This window comes from Halichoerus grypus, chromosome 6 (genome assembly GCF_964656455.1).
Source record: "Halichoerus grypus chromosome 6, mHalGry1.hap1.1, whole genome shotgun sequence".
NCBI classification, from domain to species: domain Eukaryota; kingdom Metazoa; phylum Chordata; class Mammalia; order Carnivora; family Phocidae; genus Halichoerus; species Halichoerus grypus.
In genome coordinates this window covers 107080076-107098405 of record NC_135717.1, presented here as the reverse complement: position 1 = coordinate 107098405, position 18330 = coordinate 107080076, and the positions used below count along the sequence as shown (strand labels likewise).

The following is an 18330-nucleotide window of genomic DNA, read 5'->3' as shown; positions in this document are numbered from 1 at the left end:
AAGCATGGGCTTTGTAATTAGACAGAGCTTTGCTCAACTCTTGGCTTTCCCTCTTCCTGCCTGTATCCTCTTAGTCATAGTAATTAAACTTTCTAAAAGTCAGTTTCCTCATCTATAAAATGAAAATCAGAAAGGCTACTTCAGAGAGTCATTGTGAGGATTTAGTAAAAGAATGTTTATAAAGTATAGAGCATATTCTTGATGTTCTTGATATATGGTGACAATTATTATCTAGAAAACAAAAGGCAACACTAATAATACTATAACAGAATTCACACTATATTAGTTATTTTGGGTATAGAATTGAGAATCAGTAGTTATTTGTTTGAAGTCATCTAATAAAAACAAGTACAAAATTACCTTTTATTTAATATATTCAAACAGTGCTTCAATGCTTTAACTAATTCTTACAAAAATACTTATCAAATTTGAGTCATTCTTAACCTAAAATTGTTCACTTTAGTAAATTAAGATTTGTCAATCCTTTGTGAAGAGTACTTTACATATACCAAATACATTCCACAACTTAACTGTCTAATTGTCAGTGTATTTAGACCACTAGGAAAACTAAATTTTATGTTTTCATATTTTATTTTTAAAAAAATTTTAATAAGTTTATATTGAAAAGGGCACAGTTAGTAATAATACTTTTAGACTTAATCCTTCCATAATGAAATAATTACTTTTTCAAAAGAGTATTAGAGAAAAGACACTTAAAAACCTATGGTCTTAAGATTAGTTTTACTAAGAAACTTGACAAAATTATCAGATATTTATAGTGAGTCCCTTTAAATTTATGGATAAAAGTTTCATATATGATGTATATTAGAGATAACCCCAATGAAAAGATTATGGTGTCGTTATGTTAGTCCTTGGAAGCACTGGTCTTATTAGAAAACCCTGAAGTAGTGAACATAGAACAGAGAAAATGCAGCTATTAATGGTGACAAATTAACCCCACAGAGAACAGTTAGAAGTAAACAGTGTATGCAAAGAATCTAACAATCTTCTGTAGGTGATGTAATAAGATGTTTAAAAATAATTCTTACAAATCCTGAAAATATCTTATTAAACTGAAGAAATAACATTAAAATTTTAAATAGAAATTATGATAATGATTATATTTATGCAAATAAACAAGGTAATTCTTAAAGCTTCCTTTCAGAAGAAAATTTTATATAAAGAGAAGCAATATGACAATTACATAGACAAAAAGTGAATTCATATGTCAATATTATGAGAGTACACTTCAATATCTTCTGTAATTTCTAAAGTTACTACATGTATGCTTATAATGTTTATATGCATATTTTTACTAAATATATTTTACCTATAATAATTTAACACATGAAAATATTAAGTTACCATTCTACTCAGATAAAATTACTTATTTATTTTTTTAGATACTGATATGTCTTTGAGGTTTTAGGTCTTGGAATTATATACCCTATATTCTAATCTTGTCTTCAATCTTAATTTACACATATGCCCTGTATTGCCCTTTATGTTAGAGATGAATCAAGTACATGATACTGTGTATTTCAAGACAAAAATACATGGAAAAAAATGGGTGAATAAAAGAGGTATGGCAAAGAGAAAAGGAGAAAAAGTAGGATAGAGAAAAGAAAGAAATGAATAGAGAAAGAAGCAGGCCACTGTTCAGATTTTGAGTCTGCTATTTAATACTTATCCATCCTTGAGAAAGTTACATAAGCTTTTTATGTCCCAGTTTTCCCATCTTAACTATAGGGATAAGAATATATATGTCACAGAATTCTTATGAAATTATATATAAAGCATTTAATGTGCTTTGAAACAGTCCTCGGCAAATAGTAAAAACTTAGGTGGCAGCAATTGTTAATATTTACTATACTCCTACCATGTTAGCACTGGAGTCAGATTTTCTGGGTTCAAATGCTGGCTCTTTTACTTACTATGTAAGGCTGCAACTATGAGCAAATCATTTAACCTTTTTGTGCTTCAACTTTCTCATTTCCAAAGTGGGGGAAATTATAGCAGGGTAGTTACAAGGATTAAAGAAGATGACATATGTAAAACTTAGAATACTGCCTGCCTTATAAGAAATGCTCAATAGATGTTTGCTGGCGTGGTTACTGTAGTTAAAGGAGCAAGGCATTTGGAAATGATTAGCAAATCAGAGGTAAAAACACCAATAGGAGGAAGAGCATGCATAATTTTTCTTTTCTTTCTTTTTTTTTTTTGGAGGAGAAAAGAAAAATAGTTCTATAATAGTTTTGTTATACTATTTACCTACAACTTTAAGTGAAATCTTATGGTAAGGACGGGATTATGTTTATATTTAAGTTCACATTATGAAATTTCATGTGGAATCATGCCATTTTCACATCAGAAGAGGAGCTTCAAAGTCATCTAGTCTGGAGCCCCAGAATTGCCCACGGTCACACAGATGGTTAGTGGAAGCACTAAGGATAGAAGACACTATATAATTCCTAGTGCACTGCCTTTTTCCCCTTCACCATGCTGCCTCCATATTAGCTATATTGGAACTTGCTCTAGAAGGGATTTAACTTAGTTTGACACTAAGTGATCTTGTGAACAAATGATTGAAAAAGAGGCATTGAAATAGTTAATTATGTATATTTTCTGTTTTGTTTTTTAGAGGATATTACCCCCTTTATTTTATATAAAGAGAGAGATTGAAATTATATGAAGAAAATAGTTACCTGGGAGCTATCATCTCAATTTTTTTTTTTTATTTTAAGTTCCAGTCTAGTTAACATAGTGTTATATTAGCTTCAGGTGTACAGTATTGTGATTCAACACTTCCATACATCACCCGGTGCTCATCAAGGCAAGTGCACTCCTTAATCCTCATCGCCTACCTCACACATCCCCCCCATCCACCTCCCCTCTGATAACCATTACAGTTAAGAGTTTGTTTCTTGGTTTGTCTCTCTCTCTCTCTCTCTTTCTCTTTTTTTCCTTTGCTCATTTGTTTTGTTTCTTAAGTGCCACATGAGTGAAATCATATGGTATTTGTCTTTCTCTGACTGACTCGCTTAGCATTGTAATCTCTACCTCTATCCATGTTCTTGCAAATGGCAAGACTTCATTCTTTTTTATGGCTGAATATATTCCGTTGTGTATGTATACCACATCTTTTTTATCCATTCATCAATTGATGGACACTTGAGCCACTTCCATACTTTGGCTATAGTAAGTAATGCTGCTATAAACATAAGGGTGCATGTGTCCCTTTGAATTAGTGTTTTTGTACTCTTTAGGTAAATATCCAGTAGTGAGATTACTAGATCATATGGTAGTTCTATTTTTAATTTTTTGAGGAACCTCCACACTGTTTTCCATAGTAGCTGCACCAGTTTGCATTCCCATCAACAGTGCAAGAGGGTTTCTTTTTCTCCACGTCCTTGCCAACACTTGTTGTTTCTTTTGGGTTTTAGCCATTCTGTGAGGTATGAGGTGATACCTCACTGTAATTTTGATTTGCATTTCCCTGATAATGAGTGATCTTGAGCATCTTTTCTGTGTCTGTCGGCCATCTAGTATCACCTCAATTTTTTAATATTATAGGCCACTTTTCTTCTCTTCGTATCAAGAACAATTATGGGCAAGGCCAAAGAAAGCTGCTTATAAGTCCCTCCTGCCAGACCTTATCACAGACACGTAACAGGGAAGAAAGCATCTAAGCCACGAGCCCTGCCAGTGGTGTCTGTCTGTTGGTGGTCTGTTAGTGTAAGGTGGTACATCAAAAGTAGCACCTGAGAGACACTGCTCTTAAGAATGGAACTAAACTCACCTAGTTACATGGGTGATGTTTTCTATTCCTAAAATGTACCTCCAACAAGACTATATCCATAACTCCTGTTGTATTAGTGTCTCATATTCTAACGTCAAATTACTGGAATATAATTTTATATTATGGATCAATTTGGATATGCTTCCTCTCCTGTTGACCAATTATTGTAACAGTAATTAGCAAAACATGAAGGACATACTTTTTAGCTGTAATTAGCTATCCCTATTACATAGCTATACTAGGTAGCTATAATTTTTAAAGTATAACATCCAGGCCATAAAGGACCCAGTCATTAGTGTACCACTCAGTGAACTGCCACAAAGTTGACACATACATATAATCACCACTCACAAAAAATAGAAACATACCTTCATCCCAGAACCCCCATGACCTTCCAGTTTTATCCCCATCCTCAGCCCACTATCCCATCCCCACTTACTCCTGCTTCCAACATGCTGCAGTAAAGGTAATTATTTCACTAATCATTCAATAGTGTTTGCTGGGTTTGAAACTCGTATAAATATATCATACAGTATGTATGAGAGTTCTAGTTGCTCCACAAACATTTGTCAATATTTGATGTCAGTCTTTTTCATTTTAGCGTTCTCAAGAGTGCATAGTGGTACATTATTGTGGTTTTAATTTGCATTTCTCTGATGACTGATGAAATTAAGTACTTTTTACTTGTTTATTCACCATTTGGATAGCTTTTCTTATGAAGTACCAATGAGTTTTTTGTTCACTTTTAAATTGACTTATCTGTTTTTTTCTTATTGATTTAAAAGCTCTTATGTACTCTGTAATGTGACTTTCATCAGACATACACACACACAATCTCAAATACCAGTTTTCCCACTCTATTCTTTTTTTTTTCTGTTGCCTTTTTTAAAAATTTTTTTATTGTTATGTTAATCCCCATACATTACATCATTAGTTTTAGATATAGTGTTCCATGATTCATTGTTTGTGCATAACACCCAGTGCTCCATGCAGAACGTGCCCTCCTCAATATCCATCACCAGGCTAACCCATCCTCCCACACCCCTCCCCTCTAGAACCCTCAGTTTGTTTTTCAGAGTCCATCGTCTCTCATGGTTCGTCTACCCCTCCGATTTCCCCCCCTTCATTCTTCCCCTCCTGCTACATTCTTCTTTTTTTTTTCTTTCTTAACATATATTGCATTATTTGTTTCAGAGGTACAGATCTGAGATTCAACAGTCTTGCACAATTCACAGCGCTTACCAGAGCACATACCCTCCCCAGTGTCCATCACCCAGTCACCCCATTCCTCTCAGTTTTTCCACTCTATTCTTACTTTTTCAGTCTCTTAACAGTGTATGAGAGGAGTTCATAATTTTAACATAGTTCAGTTTATCAGTCATTTTTTGTGTGTGTGGTTAGTGGTTTTATGTCCTGTTTAAGAAATACTTGCCTAATCCAAGGCAATGAAGATACCCTCCTATTTTATCCTCTAGAAATGTATTGGTTTTTCATTTCACATGGGGATCTTCAATCTAATTAGATTGGATATTTCTTTATGGTATGAGGTAGGAGAAGACCATAAGTTCTTGCTGAGATTTGTGTAGGTGATAGTTTTCAATTAGCAGTAATCGCTCCTCGGATACTGCCATTGCACAAAGCTTGAGACTTGTCAAGGTGATAAGGGTAAAATGCAAATGAAAAGAAATAAACTCAGGTTATAAGTCCAAAGAAAAAGCACAGAGGAATAACCTACTTTTTTTCATTTTAAAAAAATTAATAGACTTAGATTTCTTAGAGCAGTTTTAGGTTTACAGAAAAAATGATCAGAAAGTACAAAGAGTTCCAAATATCTCCTCTCCCCCCCACAGTTTCTCCCATTATTTACATCTTGTACTTGTGTGGTATATTTGTTACAACTGATGAATCAATATGCATGCATTATTAACTGAAGTGCATAGTTTACATTAGGGTTTATTTCTTTGCATTGTACACTTGCATGGGTTTTGACAAGTGTATAAAGACCTAACCTTAGTTTCTAAATGCTTTCTCACCTTTTCCGTGAATAACAGCAGATGTCACCATTTTCAATATAATTACTTTTTATTAGCAGAGCTGAAAAGTAGCAGTAAAATGAGCAGATACAATGTTAAGTATTACATCCTCAAATGAGAAACATTTGACACAATATTTCAAATATTTGGTGAGAAAAATAAAATGTGTTGACCTATGATATAAAACAAATGAGTGCCTGAGGTCATGCATTTATATTCTGAAACTAAGGAATCTGGCTTTTTCATAGAGGTTATGCAGTCGGCCGTTGTGTGCATGACAAAATACTATGGGCACTGTTCTCATAGTGCCTGCCAAAAAACAACCAGTAGAATAAAAGTCAGATGAAATCTGTTCACAGCTATTTGTAATTTTGTTGCTAAAAGCATGAAGAAAACCCAGTAGGCATTAATCTGCCAAAGCAACATGGAAAGTACCATGCCATATCAAATACAAGTCCATCTGTGCTCATGTTTTTCCTTCTTAACAGAGGCTGTTGATGTGAGCTGCTACCCAAACCCCTTTTAACCCAAATTCATAAAATTCCGTAATTATTTTAGATCATCAGCCAGATTCTCTATGAGCCAAAACTATTCTGAGAACTTTAACTGATACAGCAATTCATTATTTTGGTAGCTTGCTGAGAATCCTTTGGTAATTTTTTTGTGGCTATCTAAATTTTATCACACATTTAAATGTGTTTAAGAATATCTACATTCTGTTCCCAGTCTATTTATCCAGTCACATCTTTCAGTCCTCACTTCTACCAGCACTTGAAGCCTTTTTTTTTTTTTTCCCATTATGAGGGAAACTAACTTCAAGGGAACTAAGGGTAGTTCTCAGGGCCGTGACTGACAACAGAGCTAGGAGGGACCATATCGGACTATCATAAAAGGTCCCCATGAACACATGGTAATTCCGATACTCAAGTGAAATCTGTGCCCGACATCGCCCATACTGTAACACGACAGGCTGTTAATCATTCAATTGGCATTGCTTGAAATTTCCTTTCTCTGTGCCATTGCTTATGCTGTATTGTGGTCTATTAAAATTGTACATAGTCTTCAAGGCCTCCCTCACAGTATGCTCCTCCATGAAGCATTTCCTGTCTCTTGCAGCAAGAAATGATTTTTGCTTTCGGCAAACACTTCACATTAACTCTCATCATAGGCTGCTCTGCAGTTATTTAGGACCTTGTCTTCTCTCTGCTACCAAACTGTGAGGCCCCTAAGGAAAGAGTCTGAAAATTATATTTATCCTTGTATGTCTTATAACACCTGCGTAACTTCTTGCACATCTAGTTGTTCAGTAAATATCTACTGAGTGAATTTTACCTTTTATTATGTATGGATCCCTTTCAAACTCAGCTGAGCTGTCTATGAGCAAGTAAAGGTAAAAGTATCTGGTATTCCTAGGAGGGCACAAGTTAAATATCTGCATTGTTATAGAAAAAACAAAACAAACAAAACAAAACCTTTGCACTGAGATAAACCAGAGAGAAATGTATATCAAAATGGGCCTATGGCTATCTATATCATTCTAATACTTTCATTAATTTACAGTATATAATTTAGAACTTTGGAGATAATTTATAGAAGAACCAAATAGAGAATCATATTGATGGGAAGTTTAAAATAATGACTGGGGAGAATAATTTAGAAGACTAAGACTAAATTGAGTACATACACAATAATAATAACTAGCTAACATCTAGAGCACTTATAGGCCATGGATTATGCTAATACTTCATTTGTGTTTCACCTTTAAGCCCCACAACAATCCTTTGAGGTAGAATTGTTTCAGATAGTAGTATTAATTCCCTCATTTACACATGAGAAAATAGGCATGGAGAAGATAATTGGCTTGTTCTACTTATCTTACCATTTGTCAATAGTGGTAGAGCCTGGATTCAAACCTAGTCTAACTCCTACTCTTGACCATAATTCTGCATTAACAGTAATTTAGGATGTTCATCCACCTATCCGTTTACTCATCCATGCATTCATTCAGTATATATTGAGGAGTACTATGTGCTAGACACTCTGCTTTGTACAGGGAATAAAGAATACAAAACATAGTCTCGACCTTTAAGGAATTTATAGTCCATTGGAAAAACCAGGCAAGGTTTTCCAGGGAAACCTATATTAAAGAGTTAACTTTCTTGAAGAAAGAACTAGGCAAAAAAGGAAGGGAAGTATTTTAATGTCAGAAGAAATGGTATATGCAAATACCAAAGGATAAACAGAGGTGCCGTGGAATGTAGGTGCAGTTTGGGTGAAACAGATAAACTGAGTCTAGATTATGAAGGTCAGCTAATTTGCAGTTCTACTAAAGGAACCACACTAGAAATATTTGCTTATACTCCAGTTATTAGTATTTTCTTGACCAAATCAGTAGTATTTTATTGCCTAACCATAAGAGGGACAGAGAATTGAATTTGGAAAGGGTTAAAAGAATGCTAAATGAAAACAGTCTTAATTGTTAATTAAGTGTTTTAACTCTCCTCCCAGAAAAATGATAAAACAAAAGGAAGCTTTAAATAAAATCCGGTACAAATACTATATTTTCAGTAATTCATTAAATTTCTAGGAAATTGCTGGTACTAATGAAATATTTACATGTGGTTTTTTTTAGCTGCAATTCCATTTGTAAAAAGAAAATAGTTACCTGAAAAAAACTCAATAGTTTTATAATTTGCTTTCAGATCTAGAAGATGGCCAAAAACAAGCTATGGTTAGTGAACGGACAGAAGCCTTTACCACCGCTCGAAATTTATTGGCCTCTGGAGCCGATGCTATTGAACGGATTATGTCTTCATACAAAGAGGTATTGGCATTTCTTGTTGTCAATTTGATTAAAATAATACATATGAAAATCAAGAAAAATGTAAATCATCAGATGTACTTAGCATTTTGGAAACATATCTTTTCTCTACTAAAAATTCCTAAGAGTATAATCAAGATAAAGGGCAGCAACTCCCAAGTGTATTGTGCTAATACTCTAGTTTTTACACTCTTAATTGTAACTCCTCTTTTTCTGTCTGTAGTATGACATATTTGTTTTTAAACTAAAAAAGAAAAGAAAAGTCTGTTAGGTATGGATTCTGGAACCAGAGCACTTAAATTTAAAATCTTGCTCCAGTGTTTACAAATTATGTGAACTTGATCAAATTCCTTAACCTGTCTGTGTTTGTTTCCTTATCTGTGAAGTGGAGATAATGATAGCATTACTTGGTAGGGTTGTTGTGAGTTAATATATGTAGAATATTTAAAACAACACATATTTAGGAACTCAATAACTGTTAGCCAATGATATTTATACACCTTGCAAACTTTTATTACTCATCCTTCATGACAAGTCAAGCTTCACAGACCACATATAAAACCCTCTTGTGATTCTACTTTCTTCTCACCTTCCCTGCAAAGTCTGGGTCTTCCTTCTCTGGGTTCTGGTGAAATACCACATTATAATGGCCCATCTCCTCGCCAGACCCTGAGTGGAAAGCAACAACAGTTTACTCATCTTTGCATTCCTAATATTCATTTTAATGCTTGGAAAATTGCATGTGGTCAAGAAATATTTGCTGAAAGAATGGTAATAAGACTTGGCAGATATCAGAGGGTTAAAATTAGAAATTATTTATTTCAGATATTATAGGATATTCCCATGGTCAGTCATTTTCACTATTAATTCCTCTTGTGGCTTTTGTATCAATATGAATCACCAGAGCATCATTATAAATTCATCTGCCAATTAAATCATCCTTGAATAGACCATGTAAAAGAGTAACAAAATTTGTGATTTGCTCACGAAGCTTCCAGTGTCATTCAACAATTGATTTATTGAATTGGGTTTCTTTAAAAAAGTAAAACCAATTGTTTAGGGCCACATAGCAAAACAACTCAGTTTTTTAAAATTTTTTCAGGGTCACCTGGGTGGCTTAGTCAGTTAAGCGGCTGATTCTTCGTTTCAGCTCAGGTCATGATCTCAGGGTCCTGGGATTGAGCCCCTGTGTCGGGCTCCATGCTCAACCTGGGAGTTAGCTTGTGGATTCTCTCTCTCCCTCTGCCCCTGCTCGTGCTCTCTCGCTCTCTCTAAAATAAATAAACAAATAAATCTTAAAAAAAAATTTTCAAATAGTAATTTTGATAATCTGTAGATACAGTTTTGGGGATAGGTTTTTTGATGTAATAAATCCCTTATTAAAATTAAATGACATCAAAATTTTATCCATCTCATATTAAAATACTTTGCTATCTAAGTCACAGAAAGAATATTGACTAGTTTTTCTACATTGTATCCAATACAAGAAATAATTGCATTTTGCTTTATTTTCCCTGAATGTGCTTGGGATCATAGAATGCTCACTTCTAAAGAATCTTACTACCACTGTGACAGCAAATGAAAGCACCAAACCTTCTCTCTGCTAGTTCTACAGGAAACAAGATTCCTTTTCAGTATTAAGAGTCCTAGGGCAAACTCCCTGCCATGTATCCCAAAGTAATTTGCCCACAGTCACGTTCTCAGTTTTTTTCAGACACTCTGCCCACTCCATCATGCATCCTAGTGTGTTAACTCATTGCCTCCTGCCTTTCTTTAACTGACCCATGCATTTAGTTTTGGATATTTTTCTCAATGCAAATATATTTACCCAGGTTTCTTTTGACTCTGTATTTTGTTAATTCTTAGCTGTTTTCCTCCACTGGGGAACTCAAGAGATTCTTCAAGATAACATTTTAGAAATTAACCCTTAGGGGCGCCTGGGTGGCTCAGTCGTTAAGCGTCTGCCTTAGGCTCAGGTCATGATCCCAGGGTCCTGGGATGGAGCCCCACATCGGGCTCCCTGCTCAGCAGGAAGCCTGCTTCTCCCTCTCCCACTCCCCCTGCTTGTGTTCCCTCTCTCGCTGTCTCTCTCTCTGTCAAATAAATAAATAAAAATCTTAAAAAAAAAAAAGAAAGAAATTACCCCTTAAATAGTTACAACATTAATATACTGAAATACAATGCTAATGACAGACCTCTCACACGGTGGAGACATGTGGTGGAAGGCTTTTGATAAAAACACCTACTCATTTATGGCTTAGGTTTTACACACCCATAAATCTTACACAAATGTCGGCATTGTTGTATTATTCCACGGTTTATTAATGACATGCCTTGCTTGTTGGTGCCAATTTCCTAGTAAATATTCCTAAAAGGGAATGGTTTTTGTGCTTTCCTTTTCACTGAGAAAGATGGTCTTGACGGGAGATGAATCACCTTTCACATTACCCTGATAACAAGGTGTTCTTTTAAAAGAAAAACAGCAGGAGATTCCACCTAAATTGATAACTGGCAGAATAAGAGCAAGACCCTATTCTGTTGAGCCTTATGGACAAAAAGCAGAGCTTGATCTCATTTTATAATCTCCCCTAGAATAAAAGTCATATTTAATGTTTTTCTTTGGGCATGTACATCATGTTTGTCTTGAAAAGAAGCTGAATCGTGGGATTTGGACTGAAAAGGATTTGTAGCTTTTCACTGAGCTCACTCCCAATATTGATATCTTCTGACAGGTATTTTCTTTGGTAAAGCTTAGGAATGTTGACAATCAATTTGACTCAGAAACATTCATTTCATAACAAGAAAGAAAATGTTTTTCTTATATTTAAAATCTTCTATTTTAAATCACAGAAAGATATTGAAACAAAAGATCATTATGACCTTAAGTTTTTCACAAAATTTCTAATTTTCTGGAAATGAAATTTGTCCTGTAAATGGAGCCAAATCAGAAATTTGACTGAAGGATCTTTAGGCCTCACTAACATTCAGAAATCTTTACATTTATTTTGAACCCTGGCTTGAACAAATAATGTTTTACAGGTTTTGTAATTCCTGATGTTGACACCTTGCTATGTTGCTCTCTGGGTAAGCCTTTTACTGTTACTTGTGATAGTTATCAGGTGTATTTTTTTTCATGCATAGTAAAATAAGATCTTTAACATTAAATCAGGACGCTAATAGTATTGCATATCTTTTTCAAAAAGTCCATCTTGGGTATATTAACTCTATTTTACCCCTCCGTGTTGGTTTTAGATCACAGAATTAGCGGGCTATACTGCTCGAGTGTACAATATGTTTTGGGTCTTTGATGAAGTGAACAGAGGCATTTATAAGAGAGCTGCTCTCATGCAAGAGTCTGAAAGCCACAGCAAGAATGGAGCTGACGTAGAATTACTCCTCAGTGACGCACTGGAGATCAAAGGTATTGAATCAAATGTTTTATATTTTCCTAAATTTAAACGTTTACTTAAAAAAAAAAAAGATTTTATTTATTTATTTGAAAGAGAGAGAGAGAAAGAGCATGAGCAGGGGAAGAGGGAGAAGCAGGCTCCGGAGCAGGGAGCCCGATGCTGGGCTCGATCCCAAGACCCTGGGATCATGACCTGAGCCGAAGTCAGACGCTTAACTACTGAGCCACCCAGGAGCCCCTTTAAATGTTTACTTTAGCAACAGAACCAAACATTTCTAGAAGATAGCGTTTAACAGTTACAAAGAACTAATACTTGCTTATTTAAACAGTTCTTCCTAAAATTAGTGTCGCAATTTGAGGAGTGGTGACTAACATTACCATAAAAAAATTATGCTACTTTTATTTAGGACAAATTTCTAGAATTATTTTTGGAAACTGCTCATATGTTTTGGAAACTGCCCAAATTGTTTGCTTTTAAAATTCAAACACAGAATTAGAGCTAACATCTTATTGTTCTTCATCCTTCTTTGAAGTTTTTTTAATTTTATTTTATTATGTTATGTTAATCACCATACATGACATCATTAGTTTTTGATGTAGTGTTCCATGATTCATTGTTTGCGTATAACACCCAGTGCTCCATTCAATACATGCCCTCCTTAATACCCATCACCAGGCTAACCCACCCCCCCACCCCGCTCCCCTCTAGAACCCTCAGTTTGTTTCTCAGAGTCCATAGTCTCTCATGGTTTGTCTCCCCCTCCGATTCCCCCCCCTTCATTTTTCCCTTCCTACTATCTTCTTCTTCTTCTTTTTTTTTTTTTTAAAGATTTTATTTATTTATTTGAGAGAGAGAGAATGCGAGACAGAGAGCATGAGCGGGAAGAGGGTCAGAGGGAGAAGCAGACCCCCCACCGAGCAGGGAGCCCGATGTGGGACTTGATCCCGGGACTCCAGGATCATGACCTGAGCTGAAGGCAGTCGCTTAACCAACTGAGCCACCCAGGCGCTCCTTTTTTTTTTTTTTTTAACATATAATGTATTATTTGTTTCAGAGGTACAGGTCTGTGATTCTATGAAGTTTTTAAACTTAAGTTTGGTTATCACATTTTTAAAAATTGTACTCTTCCTTGTCTTAATTCCCTTTTTGCAGTGCTGCATTTTTTTTTTTTTTCTGTGGGAAAGGTTAATTTAGTGAAATAAGTAATTGTAAAGAATATGGCTGGGTTCTATCAGATCGAGTTTATCCCATCATGCTCTCATTATGACATTGACATTAGATTATTGTAAAATCATGTTTCTGAGAAAGAAAGATTTTCCAAATATATGTGTCAGAATCCACATTTACATTAAAATTTGCTTTAGATGTAGATGCAACATGTAGTAGCTTTTATAACTTAAACTATTCCTTAACTTTTAGGAAGAGTTATTGATGTGGATCATGGAATTATTTGTGAAAATGTTCCCATAATTACACCAACGGGAGAAGTGGTGGCTTCCAGGCTAAACTTCAAAGTAAGATGATATTCAAGAATCTTCTGATTGTTGCCATCACACTAATACAAAACAACTCAGAATTCATGTACCTTATGTTAAATACTTGGAGGAGCATATGGAAAGGAGGGGAAATCAAGAAAGGTATGCACAGTGGCTCAATTACAGAAGCAGTTAGTTCTTCAGAAAACAAAGAGAAAGAGAAATTTGATTTCTACTGCTTTTTTGCCAGGTTGAAAATCAAAATTTCTCAGTGCACTGAGGGCCTATACAAGGTAACTTTTGGGAACAATAGAAAAATTCATCAGAAATTAATATCTGGAAATAAATTTTAATTTTTTCCTTATAGGGATTATTCAAAATATATAAGCCTATATTGTAATACATTTACTAAAATATGAGGAAAGAGGTCCTTACCAAGTTTACCTCCATTATTGAATATTTTCTAAATTTAATTTATATTTCCAATAATCTCATCTTCCATTCGGAAAAAAATAGAAGATTCGTGGATTAGTTTTTAATTTTGTTGAGAATAAGAGATATTTGTTATTTATTGTTCTATGTCTTGATTACAGAAACCAAGATGTAAAAATTTCTTTAACAAACCTGAGGCCCTAATTTTAAAACACTATAAAATTTGAACATACACTTTGGAATTTAAGTACACAATAATTTGCGGATAAGCATAAATGACTTTAATGAAGGCTTCTAAGTGTAGTTCAAACAAAGACATGATTGGACTTGGTAACAGAATTGCAAGCATGATAATACATGTACTAATGATTTTAGTATGGACCTCAGTCTAGGATTATTTTTAAAGATGGGTCTGCAAATGAGTAAGTGTGCTGGAAGGTGATATGTACTGAACATAGGGAAATTCTGTGTTAATAAATATAAGAGAAATTGTGTTCTAACTACAATTTGATTAGGTTTTATTTTTCCATTTATAGACCTACAGAGTGATTTACTTATTTGGATCTGATCATGAGTACCGATTAGGTGTTAATGATGCACCATAATCTTAAGTAGATTTGAAATAAAACTACTTGAAGAGGCATACATGGAATGTTTAATTACTTATTAATAGTTTAGCAATTTATAATTTATGACTTTTTATATAGAATTTGTCAGGTTAGGTTTTGTAATATCAATTCTTATTGCTCCATTTATTAAATAGAATTAAGTCTTGAATTCTGGCACCTACTAACTACATTATTGTGGACACATCATGCTCTGTGAAAAAAATTCAGGGCTCAGTTAATTTTTTTATAAAAAATGAATTTTAAAATACTTAATCTAATGAAAATGTCATGAATTTTGAACTTCTACAAAGATATATGTTAATATAGTACACTTTATGATAATTGGTATTTTTCTGACTCAGGGGGGTTTATTTAAAGTGTCAGTTCCCTAAAATATAATAAAAGTTCTGTTTCCTGTATGCACTGACAAATAAACAGGTTTCTACAGGAAAAGGTTCTCATCCTTTTGTAGACATTGTGGAATTAAAAAACTGGAGAAGAAAATTCAATGGATGTGGGAATTATTTTTGCTTCACACTTGCTGTTTACTAAACATAAGAACACTTATGCCAATAAAATAATTTGAATGTAGAATAGGTTTCTATTATGACTCCAAATGTGTTAAAAATCTGAGAATTCCTGAGAATGATGCTATTAAAATATTTTGTGAATATGCCTTTTGCCATGGCACATACCTTTAAAAAAATCATTTGGGAAGTATTCATGCTTCTACAAAATTAAACTTCCTTAACCCTCTCTCTAGTGAAAGAGCACAGCAAATCACAAAATTAATTCTTTTTGGGCTCTTCCCGGGATTTTCTTTGAACTTTATTCTATCAAAATAGCTTTTCAGTTTGGCTACAATTAGGGAGAAAAAATGTCTATAGTAAAATGTTTAGACTCAAGCTCACTCCTGTCTTATGTCCTTGTGGTAGCTGCCTCCAGCGCCTGAAATGCTCCTCCTCCAGCTCTGACTGGTTTTCTCTTATTGCCCAGGCTCAGGCGAAATATTTCCTCCTCAAGAGAGGATTTTCCTGACCACCCAATCGAAAGAAGCGCTCCTCACCCCCCGCCACCACCTCCAACCTCGTAATGCCACCATCTTTCCCAAACACATCTTTCTTATTTTGCTATTATAATAGTATTTATCACTACCTAATTTTTGTTCACGTCTTTTTTGCCATCTTTCCCATTGGAATGTAAACCATGAGAACAGGAGAGTTTGTCTCGGGTATCCCTGGGTATCCCTTGTGCCTAGAAGAATGTCTGGCACATGGTAAATAATCAATGTTTACCAAGGAAATGTCTAATTATTTAGACAGAATATATATCTGAACTATTTTTGCTTTACATGTACTTATTATATACATTCCTAGTTCCTTTAACTCCATCCCAACCCTTCTCTTTTCCTTCCCTTCCTCCCTCTCTCCACCACCTTCTTTCAACAAAAAGATTTCAGCTTATGTTATTCACAATGTGTAGACATGGAACTAACCCCTTATACTGGCATAATCCAAGTAATATAATGTTTTTCATCTTTGAATTTTCAATATGATATATTCTATATCATTAATACTTAGATATTTATATCCATATTATACAAAGCTTTATCTACAAGCATACTGTAGATTTCTGCCTCTCATATTTTGATGCTGTATTCACTTTTTAATCACCATTATAAAATATTGTTTGTTCTTAGAAATGTTATCATTGTTCTTAGAGCACATTTTTAACTGCTGTTCCTTTCCCTTGTTCTTTCCAATACTCTTTAAATACCATACTAAGACAGCTTCCTGATCCTATTGGGTGGAATGGGAACTCATGAAATTTAACTGTTTAAATTTAAATGACAAATAAGATGGAAGATTCTAAAAAGAAGCATCCAGTTGATAATGGATAAATAACTTCTAAGATATATACATATATGTACATATATATATAGGTTTTATTTATTTATTTTTTAAAGATTTATTTATTTGACAGAGAGAAACACAGCGAGAGAGGGAACACAAGCGGGGGAGTGGGAGAGGGAGAAGCAGGTTTCCCGCTGAGCAGGGAGCCGGATGCGGGCCTCGATCCCAGGACTCTGGGATCATGACCTGAGCGAAGGCAGACGCTTAACGACTGAGCCACCCAGGCGCCCCTATATATAGGTTTTAAATTCATTCCTAGACATAAGACTAAATTATAATCCTCTTGCTTTCCTCTGTCTTGGTTTGGTAAATGTATTTTCTCCATCTGTGAATAAAACAGAATTAGAATCATTTCATCTGTCTGATTATGGGCTTTTGTGATTGTGTAACATTTCAGACTGCTGAAGTATAAAATTAAGCTACCCAGCTGGATCTTAGAATAGCTTTGTAGCTAATAACTCCAACTGACAAATACAACAAAGTTTTATTTGAATTCAATATAAATTTAACCAAATATTATATAAAGTAAAATGTAATGTGTTTTAATTAAAAATTTTATATTTTCTTACTTCCCATGTGGCTGTGTTTCTACATATGTATGTAGTATCTGATGATGAGACCGCAATTAAAATTTTAGAAAGGCAGTACTCATTCCAAGAAAATCCATTTACTTTGAAGTTGGATTATTTTATCATGCTTTTAGCTTCAGAGCATAGTCAAAAGCCAAATTTGATGTTCTCCATCCTGATATTTTTTTTTTACTCCTTGCCTACCCTGGGTTATCATGTGTTTGAAAGTTTTTAAAAAACGAATCACTTTTAAATGCTGCCAAATGAAATAATTTTAAAATATTGCAGTTTGTAATTTTATTTCTTACTTTAGGTACAAGAAGGAATGCATCTTTTGATAACTGGTCCTAATGGTTGTGGGAAAAGTTCTCTCTTCAGAATTTTAAGTGGGCTCTGGCCTGTGTATGAAGGAGTCCTCTATAAACCACCTCCCCAACATATGTTCTATATTCCACAAAGGTAGGTACATATTTTATATCACAAGAAAATTTCAGTTTGCTTTTGAATTATCTTGATTCCTTAGGCTCCTCAGTTTATAATCTTTAAGCATGTTTTCATTGAGAGAAACTATTAAGGAAATACAAATTCAGTTATCCAAAAAAGTTTTATTATTGCTTTGATTATAAGAGTTTCCAGGACAAGACCCCTTCTTTTTATTTTCACATCTATCTAGATATAATGAGCCCTCAAAGACTATAGATGTTAATCTCAAGGAAGAGCAGGCTAGTCAAAGGAGTAATTTGATTGCCTGAGATTTCAGATTATCTCTTCTCACAGACAAAATTGTACTTAGATAGTATACTAATCTCTTTATCAAGCTGCATACGTTCATAGGTTCTAAAATTGTTCACTATGTTTTAAGAGCCTCCATAAAATAGTCTTTATTACAGTCATGCTATATTATTAATTAATGATTTGAAACTACCTTAATTTAAAAAATTATGAATGAGTGTAAAGCATAGAAATATTTTAAAAGAATATTGTTTCTTCTGAAGTCTTTAGCCATCTTTCGTCATAACAATTTAGAAACATCTAAATACAAAGTTATACTTGAGGATTTGGAATATTTATTGTGGATGAGAGAAAATGAAATTTGAAGAAGAGACACACTCATGCTCATCTTTTCCATCTGTCATCACCCTGGGTTAGGTAGAAATCACAGAGCACTCCTAATGTATTAGAAGACTATGCTGTGGAACCTAATAGAGCACTTAGGCTGGAAGTACAGAACCAGAACAAATATAAAAGTTACATCAAGTATGGTACTATC

The 18330-nt window shown here is 34.2% G+C and overlaps 1 protein-coding gene and 1 long non-coding RNA gene across 3 annotated transcripts in view; one reads left to right on the top strand and one right to left on the bottom strand.

Annotated features, from left to right (window-relative positions):
* Positions 1–18330, top strand: part of ABCD2 (ATP binding cassette subfamily D member 2) — a 69893-nt gene that overhangs the window by 4058 nt on the left and 47505 nt on the right. For both annotated transcript variants that reach the window (XM_036074445.2, XM_036074444.2), the window contains exons 3-6: positions 8535–8656; positions 11906–12074; positions 13483–13577; positions 17374–17519. In XM_036074445.2, coding sequence (XP_035930338.1) covers positions 8535–8656; positions 11906–12074; positions 13483–13577; positions 17374–17519 — 532 coding nt within the window. The remainder of the gene's footprint in view (positions 1–8534; positions 8657–11905; positions 12075–13482; positions 13578–17373; positions 17520–18330) is intronic.
* The window catches only part of LOC144382359 (uncharacterized), a 128090-nt gene continuing 118942 nt past the window's right edge, over positions 9183–18330 (bottom strand). The window contains exon 4 of the long non-coding RNA XR_013449144.1: positions 9183–9322. This is a non-coding gene — a long non-coding RNA (uncharacterized LOC144382359). The remainder of the gene's footprint in view (positions 9323–18330) is intronic.